Raw genomic sequence first — 15000 nt, 5'->3', positions numbered from 1 at the left:
GTGGTGGCTGCTGCTGTTGTTGTTGTTCAAATTCTGTCATGGTTGACTTTGCCTTTCATCCTTTCAGTGTCAATGAAATAAGTACCAGTTGAACACTGGGCATGATGCAATCAACTTCCTCCAGCTGGCATCCAACTGGATTAAGCCATGTTACATGGCCAGGAAGGAGTTGTAGGATTTTGTTTATACGACCGTACGTAAGGTGGTTGGTGACAAGGTCTCCTCTTGTACACAGCACGGTCGCATCCTAACAAAATAATAAGATAAGCCATAATACATTGATATATTATACAGTGCCAAAGGAAATGAAGGAAGGATGACAAGCCGTTCTGCTGTTTGAGAGAGAAGATAGACTTTATTCACAGGGTACAAAGTGAGTTGTGATTACTAGTGTAGTGTTGTGGTATGAATGCATGCGTATAGTAATTGTGTCTGTGTGTTCGTGTGTGCGACAGAAGGTACAGATAAAGGTGCATGCGAATACAACAGAAATACAGAACATAAGAGAAGTCTCAGCATATTGAGTTATTATAGAGTTAGTTACCAGTTCATGTGGTACGTGATAATAAGTTCTATAACAAAGATTTGGGTCTCGAAGTGGAGACTAGTTGAGTCACTTGTTGTGCAGGTTTCTCTTGATATAGATTGTTCTTTCAGATATATATATATATACTGCAACTGTTTTTCCGTGGTGATAGTTTCACACAAACAGCGTGAGTTGAATCTGTGTATTTGTGTTGTTGTGTACAAGTTGAAATCTTCGGAGATATAGAGATGTAAACGACGTTGGTGATGATGTTCTGTCTGTCACTGGTATACGATAGCATCTTCATAGTATGGTTGGCTGGCTGTCGTCTGTTGTTCGAACTGGAACATGGCTGAGTAAGCTCTGTGGTCTCCGACTAGACCTTAGAAGGTCTAAAGCCAAAAGACGATGAATTGTGAAAATACTAGCTTATTTAAGGAGTGAAGATGGCTCAATTGAAAGATCCTATCCGAAAGCTGTGATTGGCCAGTTTACACACTGGCGCGAAATAAGTAGAGAGACAGACCGCGCTAGATGCTAACCAATCTGATCAGTAGACACAACAGGGTTAAACTAGCCAAAGATGGTTGTAATCTCAAACGAGATCATTCCTAATGTTTTTCTCAAAACAGTGAGGATATCAATATTACTACAGGGTTATTAGTCTTGGTTGATGGCTTGCAAACCTAACTCATTAATGAAATGATGCAAAATAATGATTTAGATAATGGCATAAATGGGACTGGAACCAGAGATGAAAGTGCCTTGCCTGACAGGAGCACTACTGCACAGCAAGGTTGCCTTGGTTGTAATCCAGCTACTGCTAGCTGTGAAAAGAGGCAGAAGAGTAGTAAGCAGGTAAAAGTTGTTGAGAACAGTGTAGTGTCAATACTTGACAGGAAAAGAAAAGGAGAATTGAAGAATGATTGTAAATTTGAAAAATTGAAGAAGTATGGTGTTGATACGAAAGGAGTCAATGTTGTGATTGAAGAGCTGAAACAGTGCATACTTGCCAAGAAAGCAACAGTAACTAGGTTTCAGCAATGGACTGGTAAAACCAATTGTTTACGATCAACTAAAAAGATTTTGTCAAGAGATTAGTGATGATTTAGAATGTGAAAGATTAGTTCCTTGATGCAAATGAAAGTTAACAGTTTTGGGGTGTGATATGGAGTAAGCAAGAACAAGACAATACTGGAGCTGAGTGACTCTACAACCTGAAGCAAACAACTTCTTATTCCCAGCAAGAGAGAGGTGCTGTCCTTGAGTCAATTTATTGAAAGGTGGGTGAAAGTTGTGAAAATCACAAAAGTGGATGGTACTACTCTAAGTGTATACCTGTGAATCAGAGAGAAGGCATCTGATCTTTGTGTTCAGGGAGATCTTGGACAGGGGTTCCTAGAATTTAGTTCTCTTGTATCAGGAGGACCACATCATCATCGTGCTTTTTTTTTAACTGTCATATACTATGTATACTTCCTTTTTTTGTTTTATTGTATACTGTATATACTTTCATTTTTGTTTGTTTTTTTAATCATTTCATTATATGTAAATGCTCACACTTTGTCTGTCTTTGCCTTGGTGGCAAATAAAAGAAATCATTATTATTATTATTGTTATTTGGTAATCCGGCAGAATGGTTAGTATGTCAGACAAATGCTTAGCAACATTTCTCCTGCTTTTTTACATGCTATACTCAAATGCCATGGAGGCTGACTTTATTTTTCATCTTTTTGGGGTCAATAAACTAAAGTACCAATCAAGTACTAAGGTTGATGTAATCAACTAGTTCCCTTCTCCAAATTTTAGGCCTATATTAGAAACAATTATTATTAAGGTGGTGATCTGGCAGAATCACAAGCATGCCAGACAAAATGTTTAGCGGCATTTCATCCATCTTCACGATCTGATTTCAAATTCTGCCAGGGTTAACTTTGCATGTCATCCTTTTGGGGTCAGTAAAATATGTACCAGTTGAACACTAGGGTTGATGTAATCATCTTACCCTTCTCCTAAAATTGTTGGCCTTGTGCCAAAATTTGAAACCGTTATTAGAATTAAATAGTCATTGAATTGATGGAAATGGTAAAGAGCCTGACTAACTGCTTTCTAGTATTTAATTTTGTCTTTCTGCTTTCTGAGTTAAAACCTTGATGCAGTCGATTTTGCTTCCTATTCCTCTAGAATTAACAAATTAAGCTCCATTGATATACTAGAGCCAAATTATTTGAATTACACATCCTCATCTACAAAGTTCGGTCTTGTTCTCAGTCTAAAGGAAAGATTGTTCACAGAATAATAATTATTCAGTGTAACATGGATAGAAAAAATTTGAAAATTTCTACTCTAAGTTGTTGTTGTTTCACCTACCAGAAATTGAAACTAAATGTTCATCCTGTCACACCTTACTCCTTTAAAAAAGGAAGTGCTGATTAAATAATATTCTCTGAGATATGGTTTGTCTGAAATGGTTATAGAATATCTGCTGTAGTTTCTGCTTTCACCTTTTAAATTGGATTCAAGCCGTTTAGAATGATTGCTACTGCTATATATTTGGTACATGTACACCAAACACTCTTTCCTGTATCAAACTGAAACTGATAATCATATTATCGGTTTTGGCTTGTGCCAAAATTTGACCAACAATTTTGGAGAAATGGGCCAGTTGATTACATCAATCTCAGTGATCAACTGGTAAATTACTCTATTGACCCCAAAAGGATGAAAGGCAAAGTCAACCATGGCAGATTTTGAACTCCGGAAGAGAAGATGGATGAAATACCACTAAGCATTTAACCTGGTTTGCTAGTGATTCTGCCATCTCACTGCCTTGCTGATGACTATATTAAGTGCCAGCAAGGTGGCAAGCTGGCAGAATTGTTAGCATGCCAGGCAAAATGCTTAGCATTTCATCCATCTTTATGTTCTGAGTTCAAATCCCTCCAAGGTTGACTTTGCCTTTCATCCTTTTCTAGTTGAGCTCTAGTTGAGCATGGGGAAGAGATTGATGTAACTGACTCATCTCCTCCCCTGAAATTGCTGACCTTGTGCCAAAATTTTAAACCAATATTAAGTGCCAGAGATATACTGGTATGCCTTAGAGTAAGAAGCCATTTATTTTCTTTTATCTTCCCTACATTTTCAGATATATTCCACCATTAAAGCCTGCCACATCTCGATGGTCTCTTGAACTGCCGGATAACCTTTCTGCCTTAGAGGAAGAATTAGCTAAACAGGAATCTTTATTGGACCAGCTACATGAAGAGCTAAATGCTGGTGTTGAAGATACATCAAAAAACGAACAGCTGTGGGAAGTCCAGCGAGTTGTGACACAATTAAAGAGAAAGGTAAGTCCTGATACTAGACATTATAAGTAACATTTTAAAACAAAATAGAGAAACAGGCCTTGTAAAAATCGTTTGGTAAGTGATTGCATTAACAATTTCACTGTAGGGTACTTGCTTTTACATCATCTCAAATTTGCAACCATGATTTTTTAAAATCTTTTAGTCAGGCAAAAAGGTAGTAACTATATACAGGTCTCTGGGATTGGTAGGAAGGAGAAAAGAACGCAACCTCAAACTGGAGACCTGTCCTGAATGCTTGTAATGGAATGGACTTCACTAAAGACACTCAAGTTGATAGATGATGGTGTTAAACTAGGTGATGGATTAAATCAGCCACCAAAATAGGCTATGGCATGGTTTGAACTCAGAATGCAAAGAATTCGAATAAATACTGCCAGGCATCCTATCTACCCATTCTAATGTTTCCAGTGGACTACTGTTCTTGACTGGTATTTTATTTATTGAACCCAAAATGATGATATGGGGATTTGACCTCATGACATGAAGTGCTGGAATATGTACCACAATGAAGTTTATGCAACACTGTAACAATTCTGCCAATTCAGTCTCGTGATCCTGTCATTTGCTGGAAGATGGTTGTGGTTCGCTCCTCAGCTTGCAATATATACAGGGTGCCAGTTGCACCGGTAACTAGCTGGCAAAGGATTTGCCTGGGGTTAAAATGGTTATAACATCGTACGGCCATATGGTGATAAATATTATTTCTTAGTTTAGCTACTACTTTCATCTCTAATTGAGATTTATCTAAGAAGTCTAATGCATTCATTTGTATTAAAATCTTATCAGTTGTTGTTTAGGACCTGGGCCAATTTTAATCAAACAAACCTATCATCAAAGTATCCCAGTCATGGCTGCTCCATTTTTCCTTTTAGATTACATTCTTTTAAAAAATAGTAGGGTTGATTTGAGGGAGATTTGGTTGCTATTTCTAGCAAGTTGAATTACCATGTAGAGGCTCTCTCCTTGGTATTAACAGTTAATCAACAAAGTCAAATAATGTTAGGCATGCTATTTTATACTGGATTGGTTTTTTTTAAATTTGGTATACATAAACTTCTGTATTTTATTGGGTTAGAGCTTATTTATCTAATTCCTGTTTATGAGAGGCAAATGTTCCCTTGAATACTAGTCTAACAAATGTATCTTTTCTCTACACATAAATTTGAATAAAACGGTGCAAGTTAACAAATCAGTTGTTAGTTTTACATTATCTTCTCCATGGCCTTGCTTTGTATATGTGACCAGAAATTTTTAATTCTCAAATGGTTCAGCATTTAGCCAGCTATAAATAGATACTGCAATGTAGGAACAGCTTGCCTCAGCAGCAGATTTGGCAAGTAATTTATTAATTTGCAGTGTTGAGTTCAATTCCTTCTGTGAGAAAACCTACCTCTACAAGATCATCTTCCTATCTTGTAAGAGACGTATCTCTCATGTGCTTAATGCTATGGAAAATGGAGTGGCTGTATACCAAGCCAAGTAGAGCAGTGGGATTTGGAAAAGGATTACTGAGAAACTTCATAGTTGGAACCACTAGACCCTAATCCTGGGTCTCAATGTATTTCAGACTAAGTCACTGAATTTCACTTATTTAATTTGTTGTTGTCATCACTACCACTGTTGGTCTACTGGAGCAGTCAGCCCTATGAAATAGAGATAGCTAATCATATGAAATATTCACTCAGTATTTTTTTAACTGACAATTTTCTCATTATTGTAGGATAGATATTCAAAGAGGTGAGTTTTAGAAGTTCAAATCTCAACAGTTTCAACTTCACCATTCATCTCTTGTAGATCACTAAAAATAACCAGGCAAGATAGTATGGTAGATTAAACTTGACTTTATTCTTTCCTCTTATTAAAACTGGCCCCTGTGTCTAAGTGTAAAAATAAATATTTTGTGGCATTAATTGAATAAATAAGCACATTTTAGTAGAACTACTGTAACTCTGAAATGTCCAACATTATTAACATCAACTTTCACATATTTTTGTTTTACCTTAATTTTTAAGCATGTTTTTTTCTCTGATTGCTCCTCTCCTACATACAAATGTGTACTTAAGTTATGTTCCTATTCAGAATCTTTGTTTCTAATGGTATCTTTTACTTGTTTCAGTCATTAAACTGTGGCTGTGTTGGGGCACCGCCTTGAAGAATTTTTAGTCGAATCAATCAACCCCAGTACTTATTTATTTTTGCCTTTCAAGCCTGGTACTTATTCTATCGGTTTCTTTTGCCAGACTGCTAAGTTATGGGGATGTAAAACTGGTTGTCAAATGGTTAGGGACAAGCAAGTTTATTACCACGCAGCCACACCACATTTTTGTGGTTTAGAAAATTGAAACTAAGTGTTAAAAATAAAGGTAATAAGTTTGAATCCTGCCATGAGATTGATATATTTATCTGTATGATCAAGGTAAAAGCAATTGAAGAATGGACTTATTGAAATGTAGTGTACAACAAAGATATGTGATTAATAGATTGGAAATAACAAATTGCTTTAACTTGTTAAGTTAATTGCAATAGAGCCAGCAAAATGAAGTCTTGCACTGATTTCTCATCTGTTGCCTCATTATTAGAAGTATTGTTGTAATGAAATCTGTTGAGTACCTAATGCATTTCTTCACTGAATTAGAACAGTAATCAGCTGCCCTAGTTTCAACCTGCTAGAAATAGCAAGTAAATCTCTCTGAAATCACTCCTATCTTAAAAGAAAACCACATTGAATAATGAAGTCCTAGAGTGCACTTTGGGGCTAAACAACAACTGTCTCCCCCAGCTTGAATCAGCAAGGTGCCTGGGCAATTGAATCAGAAAAGTGCAACATGTCCAGTCAAACTTGTATTTTTACTTCAACTGTGAATATTTGGTTTTCATTTTGCTTTGATGGTGATGTCCCTGAATGGCCGTAACCCATTAGCTGCTGTACATTTTCAGTTTCTTTAACCCAGAAAAGTTTGGGTATCTCTTAGTTGCTGAATCTGTTAGAAATAACAGCCAAATTTCTCTCAAGTTGGTATCTTACTATCTTAAAAAGAGGACACTTTGGATAATGTAATCCTAGATACACTGTCCAAAAATAAATTGAATGGAGTACCTTTGATCATAGGACTGCTTAATCAGGGTTGACTTAGGGCTAAACAATGAAAAATAATTCTTTATTTAAATGCTTTTTTTTTCCTTTTTTGTTTTTTCCTTTAGATAAAGTTTGCTCGTAAAACAATGGAAGCAGCTGAAAAAAGGAAAAAAGACATTGAGCAGCAGAAACGAGTGGCTTCTGTACATGAAGAGGATGAGTTGAAGCTGGAGTTACAGGAAATCCCTTTAGCAAATGAGTCTGAAATTCAGGAAAATGCTACAGATGAACAGTTGGTAAAGAACAAACAGAAAACTGGTGAAGTTACTGTCAGTTTTGCTGAACCTGTGGTAGTTGATAGTGATGACAAGCAGTTAACTGAAAACCAAGAAACAGTAGATGAAGCTGTAATTAACCATGTTGAATTAACCACTGATACTGATGAGAAACAGCCTTTGCATTCACAGGAAAAGCAGACAATAACAACAGCAGATGAAAACGTGGTCAACCATATTGCTGTTGATTCTACTACAGTGACTACACAAGTGATCGTAGAAAATCAAAATTCTATTGACAACTCAACAAAAGCTGAAGTCGCATGTGTTGGTATCTCACAACGTAAGTTGAAATATTTGGTTATTATTACAGGTGAAACTAAAACCTTTGCAGTGGCATCTGTATTTCTTTTTGCATATTTTTGAGGTGTTGTAGATAATTGACTGAGTAGGAGGTGAGGAAAGAAGGGAATGTTGAGGGAGATCTAATGTTGGTTTCAAATTTTGGCACAAGGCCAGTAATTTTAGGGGAGAGATTAAGTTGATTACATTGACCACCCCAGTGTTCAACTGGTATTTATTTTATCAATCTCAAAAGGGAAGACAGGCAAAGTTGACCTTAGTAGAATTTGAACTCAGAATGTAAAGACATGAAATGCTGCTAAGCATATTGCCCAGCATGCTAACAATTCTGCCAGCTCCCTGCCATAGAGTGAGATCTAATGTTGACAAGAGAATAAAATCAATTTCATATGGGAACATAAAGAAAAAAAGAAAATTTGAAATAAGTAGTCTGACATTAAAAATTCATTGCTACCACTGATAGTATGCAGTACTTGTGAGGTGGTGAAATGATAGAAATCACAACCTTATTGAAGGATAAGCTAGCATGTTATTAAACTTCAGTACTGATGCTTTTTGCTTCTTTAAACAGTTTGAAAATTTCTAAAATTTTTACTCTCATGCTACCCCTTTATAAATTGTTAAAAAAACACAAAAAGACCCCCCCACTAAAATGTAATTCTCTGTTTCTATCTCATTCCATGACTATTAAACTGCTAAAAGTATGTCTGTGCCTGGAAAAGATAGAGAATATATTAGTTCACTATATAGCTTGATTTCATTTTATTTAGTTATACATCAGTATATATATTTATATATATATATATATATATATATATAATATATTTATATTATAGATTACCTAAGCTAAGAATGTTTGTTAGATGTGTATATGTTCATATATCAAAAGATATATGTAGGTATGTTCTGTTTTACTTATATGTCTGTATCTTATATTTATTTATATTTATTTTCTAGTTAATGTTGTCCATGCTGGCATGGGTTGGACGGTTTGACTGGGCTGGCACACTGGGAGGCTGCACCAGGCTCAAATCTGATTTGGCATGGTTTTCTTTGGTTGGATGCCCTTCCTAATGCCAACCACTCTGAGAGTGTAATGGGTGCTTTTACATGCCACCAGCATGGGTGCCATTTGCATGACACCAGAGTGTGTTTACATACCACTGGCACAGGTGCTAATTTGTATGACACTGGTATCTGCCATGACTGTGATTTTGCTTGGCTTGATTGGTCTTCTTCTCAAGCACAATATAATACCAAGGTCTTGGTCATTGCCTTCATGAGGCCCAACACTCAAAAGGAATTTGGCAACTTCGCCTCCGTGAGGCCCAACACTTAAAAGGAACTCAACCATGTTTCCTTCCTGAGGCCTATGCTCAAAAGGTACTCAGCCACTTTGCCTCCGTCAGGCCCAACGCTTGAAAGGAACTCAGCCACTTTACCTCCATGAGGCCCAACTTGATCATATTGTATTATCTATTTTTGTTTTTTTATAAACTGTTAGAATGTATGTAAGAAGTGTATATATGTGAATATACAAATAGATATATGCATGTATTTATTTTTATTTTGCTTTCTTTTATTTTTGTCTTTAGAAATAGTATGTATATAAGAAGTATATATGCTTGCATAGATATATGTACACATATTTCATTTTACCTTATTATACTATCTCTTTTTGGGGTCTATAATAGTTAGAATGTAAGAAATATATATATATATGTACATGTATAAATGGATACACATGTGTATATGTAAATGTGGGTTATATAAAAATAAAACTATACACTATATATGTGGGTTAGACAACCCACTTTATATTAATATTGATATAAACTATAAAAATAATAAGAATATTAGTAAGAAGCATACATGTATATATGCTTCTTACACACACACACACACACACACACACACACACACAATAACAAAGGGTAAAATTAATTAATTAACTAGTAATCAATAATTTCACCAAGTAGAATTCGGCATAAAACGGGACCATTTCTCTGTAAACTTAAGTAATATTTTATAATTGGGGTTCAGCAAAGATTTGCTTTACCACATACCGAAGTTTAGAAATAGCAGCCAGAGAACCTTAGCTATTTCCTCTACTTTAAAAAGAGATTCCTGGACAAAAACAAAGTAGCTAAGGTTCTCTGGCTGCTATTTCTAAACTTCGGTATGTGGTAAAGCAAATCTTTTCTGAACCCTAATTATAATATATATATACATGTATATATATATATATATATATATAATATATATATATATATATATATATATATATATATATATATATAAAACAATTTAGCTAGGTGCAAAATTCACCTAAGAGATATTAAATATTGATTTAGCAGATATGTCTATCTGATCAAACATCATTACATATTTAAATGGATTTGATTATTCTTGAAAAACTTCATTTTATTAATGAAGTGGAAACAGTTGTAATTGATGATATGTGTCATGTTTGTATAAAATATTTATAATTGTTCAATTTTTTGTTTTGTTTTCCATTTCATATTTATGTTTATATATTAATAAACTGTATGTTTATTTTTATTTACCTATTGGAATAACATTGATGTAGGTAATATAAACTAGTAAATTCTTTGGATATTTAATATCCCTTAGGTGAATTTTACACCTAGCTAAATTGTAATCTTGAAATAATTATGATTATTTACTCATTACTTTAGTATCAGTAAATATATCTGTCTTAGTTAGTTAGTTAATTTTTGGCTCAAAAGCAAATAGCAAGGCCATGTAGGGGGACATGGAGTTAAGTACAGGGTGGTGTTCATGTAAAGAGTTCAGGCCACTTGAGGTCAAGGGAGACTTTGAACAAAGCGGTTGTCGGCATCTTCACCATCTCGTCTGGCAGCTTGTTCCACGGATCCGCAACCCGGACGGAGAAAGCTCCTCTCCTTCGATTGAGATGAAATCGTCGCAGGTAGAGCTTTTCGGAATGACCCCGCAGCCGACGCTCTGGAGCAGGAGTGAAGAACAGCTCTTTCGAGAGGTTACACTTTCCGCTTATGATGTTGTGAGCGAGAATGAGATCACCACGGCGGTGGCGTTTTTTCTAGAGAATAAAGGTCCAGCGTCCTCGGCCTTTCTTCATAAGACAAATTTTTGAGACCATGAACCATGCGGGTAGCCAGCTTCTGGACTCTTTCGAAATGCTGTATGTCTTTGAGGAGATAAGGAGAAGAGGCTTGGATCCTATACTTCAATATGGGTCTCATCAGCGTGACATAGAGTGGTCGGAATATGGCTGGTGTGAGCATTCCGAATGACCGTCGAATCAAGAACAGAATTCCGCGTGCTTTGTTGGCAGCATGGACGCACTGGGCCGAAGGCGAAAAGGAGGAATCCACCAAGATACCCAGGTCCTTTACCTGATCGGTCCTCTCCAGCAGCAGACGACCCGGCTCGAAATCAAGTTGAGTTGCAGGAGGAGAACCATGGATTACAATTAAGGATCATAAGGAGAATTTTCATATTGATACAAAGGTTAGATTAATCTGTCCTAATAAACCTGATTTATGTAAACTTAGCAAGATAATTTTAGATAAATATATACCAATCTTAAAATATAAGATCAGACTACAATTATGGTCAAACACTCAATATTATTAGATGGTTCTCTAATATAAGTAATAAATATAAACATAAATTCCTACAAATAGATATTGATAATTATTACTCTAGTATAAACTCTACTATATTAAATAGTGCCTTGATATTTGCCAAGAAATATACATCTATTAACACAAGGGAAATCAATGTAATTTTAACAGCCTGCAAATCAGTTATGAATTTTGATAATAAGTTAAGGGCGAGAAAAGATACCCCTAACTGTTTCGGCATTTCTATGGGAGTGCCAGATTCCACGAAAATAATTGACACAATAGGAGTATATTTATTGGTAAATATGCAAGGCAAATTCCCAGTGCTATTTATAGTTAACAATACATCTAGTAGATGCCTAGAATTCACAAAGAAATGATTTACATTTTTTAAATGATTTGGTCTATCTATAACTATAGAAAAAGACTATCATTCAATTACTTACTTAGATATGAACTGTAATTTATTATCTGGAATATATGAACCATATATGACACCAAATTATAAATTAGAATATATAAATTATCAAAGCAGTCACCCACCTTCAGTGAAAAAAGCATTAGTATATAATATTAGAAAGAAAATTTCATATTTATCTTATAATGAAGATATATTTAATAGACATAAAGACCAATATGATTTAGCTTTAAGCTAAATCATATTGGTCTTTATGTAAAGCAGGATATAAGAATAAATTAAAATATATTAAAGATAATATAAATAAAATGAGTAAATTTGAAAATAGGAATAATAATATAAAAACTAATGATAATAATAAAAATCATAGATGTATAAAGAAACCAAATAAAATTCAAAATATCTACTTAATGAATAAAAATAATTTTAGTGGTTCCAATAATAATAAAGTAGATATTAATAAGATAGTATGGCTTATAATCTCATATTCCATGCAAATAAAAACTAATTTGGTGAAATGTATTTATAGGCTAATTAATAAGCATTTCAATATAAATAATAAATATTATGAAATTATTAACAATATTATTAACAAAAATAAAGATGGATATAGTTTAACTCATAACTTCTATAAATAATAAAAAGTTAGATTTATTTTATTCAAATAGAGAATGTGTTAATAATAACTACCCATACTAATGGGTAGTATTACTACTAAGTAATACTACTAGTTATTCCATTAGTATTATTCCATTAGCATAGTATTATTAAGAATGATCAGAAACCACTCACATGTAAAGCCTCTTCATCAGCTGATATAAATGATTATTCTTATAAAACATGTGATTGTAAAAATAGAGATTGTTGTTAAAAATTTATGTAAATTGAAAAATGTAGTATATCAATGTAAAGTTACCACAGAAAAAAATAATAAATATATTTATATTGGATGAAATGAAGAAGCATCTTTCAACACATTTATATACATTTCAGAATAGGAAAAAAACAGAATTTAATTCATTTGGGAACTTAAAGATAAAAAAAATAAATTTTAATCTCGAATGGGATATCTTGGTGACTGTACCTAGTTACAATATAAGTAATAAGAAGTGTCTTCTTTGTTAGGAGTGAAAAAATATTTCTTGCATATATAAAAACAAATATGTATTTACTAGATATGATTTTTTAAATTATAGTTATAATTAATAGGCTGTCATATTGATACCTCATAATAGATATCTTTAACTATTGTAAATTAACAACCCTTATAATTGAAATTAAAATAGAACTTAATATTTCCCCATTCTAAAGATGTGACTATGTAAATAGAAACTTATTGACGATATATGTAGGTCCCTATACATATGGCTGTATATATATATGTATGTGTATATATACTCTTTTTACTCTCTTTTACCTGTTTCAGTCATTCGACTGTGGCCATGCTGGAGCACCACCTTTAGTTGAGCAAATTGACCCCAGGACTTATTCTTTGTAAACCTAGTACTTATTCTATTGGTCTCTATTGCTGAACCACTGGCCATGTGTATATACAAGTAGATATAGAGTATTTATCATATATAATTGGTAGTTTGGCTCGATGTTCATATTTGAGGCATTTCATTTATATTGATATTACTTTGATTTGAAGTGTGTATAGACTTTATTTTTCTATAGGGATGGTTTACTTTTTCATTTTGTTTATATGTATCGATATGCATATATATATATATATATATATATGGGAGTGAATGAATAATGTGGTATATATGAAGATATAGTGTTTTTATCTCATTTAAAATATATAAATGTGTATATATGTATGTATATGTGTATATAGGTATATTGTTTGACATATGCATTGATGTATTTATAGGTATGTATATGTGCGCATTAAAATATATAAGCGGAGTGGTAGATGGAAACTAAAACAATAAATTGTTTTATATTGGCATTATTTTGATTTTGATGTATGTATAGAATTTATTTTTGTATGTCCGTATAGAGTTGATTTTGTTTTTCATTTTGTTTATAAGTATCGTTAAGTATATGTATGTGAGAAAATGAATAATGGGGTATATATGTAGATATAGCATAGTTATCTTATTTAATTTGTTGTTTTGGCTTGTTAGTATGTGGGACATTTCATTTGTATTACTTTGTTTTTGCTGTATGTATATATTTAAATGTTTTTTTTGTTGACTGTATTGAGTTGGTTTTTTTTTGTTTTGTTTCTATAAATGGTAAAATAGTTATCTCCCCTGTATTCTAATAGTCAGATTTATAATAATTAGATTTAAATTGATATATAAAATAATGTTTTAACATAAATAGATGCATGTATATATGAATCGTATATGTATGCAAGTTGTAAAAAACAGATATGTGTGTATATATATAAATATATATGTGCAGATGAATAACTAAACTCGTGTATGTGAATATGTATATGTGTGTGTATGAATCGTATATGTATGCAAGTTGTAAAAAGTAGATATGTGTGTGTATATATAAATATATATATATACAGATGAATAACTAAACTTGTGTATGCGAATATGCATATTTGTATACGTGTGTGTGTATACATAAATGATGGGTGTTTGTGTGTGTATCTTGGGGTTAGTAGCCTGTGCTCATGGGTAATTATGGAGTGAATTTTAGGGCTTATAAATCTAATATTTTCCTATCCTTCCTTAATACCAATTCCCATATGCTATTCATATCTGCACTTGGTCTGCTTAAGAGGTTGTTGTCCTAGCATATATGCTGCTTCTTTTAGTTTTCATATTTTCCAGTGGTATTCTCTCTCTATTATTTTAACTTCATCCTACAGGGGGAGGTGGTCTCCATTTTTCCATATATGATCAGCTTATAACCGATTTATCAATATCTCCTCGTGTCACAGCTTTGCGATGTTCGTCTACCCTTATTTTGAGAGGGCGGCATGTTTCACCTTTCTATAACCTACCACAGCTGCATGGGATGGAGTACATGTAGTCTGTGGTCATATTCTCTTCTATTGGTGGTTTTACTCGAAGGAGATATTTGCAAAGTGTTGTATTGAATACTGTCCTGATGTCATATGGGCCGCATATCTTTTGTATGTTTTCGGAGAGGCCTTTCACATAGACAGACTGTGGACAGTTTATTGGTTTCATCCTCTTTTCTTCATAATTGGAGTGAATAGTATGTTTTTGGGGTAGTTGTTGCTTAATAGTTTGTTATTGATCTTAATCATTTCTTTGTGGTGTGTATCACGATCACCACTTCTTCGTGGTGTGTATCATGATGTTTTAGGCACTGAGCAACCCCTCTGTTTGCACTGTATGAATGGTGGGA

General features: G+C 33.7%; 1 protein-coding gene and 1 long non-coding RNA gene across 2 annotated transcripts in view; both read left to right on the top strand.

Moving 5' to 3' along the window:
* Positions 1-3198, top strand: part of LOC118766921 — a 4726-nt gene extending 1528 nt beyond the window's left edge. Inside the window, exon 3 of the long non-coding RNA XR_005002828.1 lies at positions 2978-3198. This is a non-coding gene — a long non-coding RNA (uncharacterized LOC118766921). The remainder of the gene's footprint in view (positions 1-2977) is intronic.
* The window catches only part of LOC115221207 (ralA-binding protein 1-like), a 79549-nt gene that overhangs the window by 39425 nt on the left and 25124 nt on the right, over positions 1-15000 (top strand). The window contains exons 7-8 of the mRNA XM_036511051.1: positions 3672-3873; positions 7096-7588. Of these exons, the coding sequence (XP_036366944.1) occupies positions 3672-3873; positions 7096-7588 (695 nt within the window). The remainder of the gene's footprint in view (positions 1-3671; positions 3874-7095; positions 7589-15000) is intronic.

This window comes from Octopus sinensis, linkage group LG18, assembly GCF_006345805.1.
Source record: "Octopus sinensis linkage group LG18, ASM634580v1, whole genome shotgun sequence".
Taxonomy (NCBI): Eukaryota; Metazoa; Mollusca; class Cephalopoda; order Octopoda; family Octopodidae; genus Octopus; species Octopus sinensis.
Note: the sequence above shows the minus strand (reverse complement) of the source record. Positions and strands in the feature narration are given on the sequence as shown.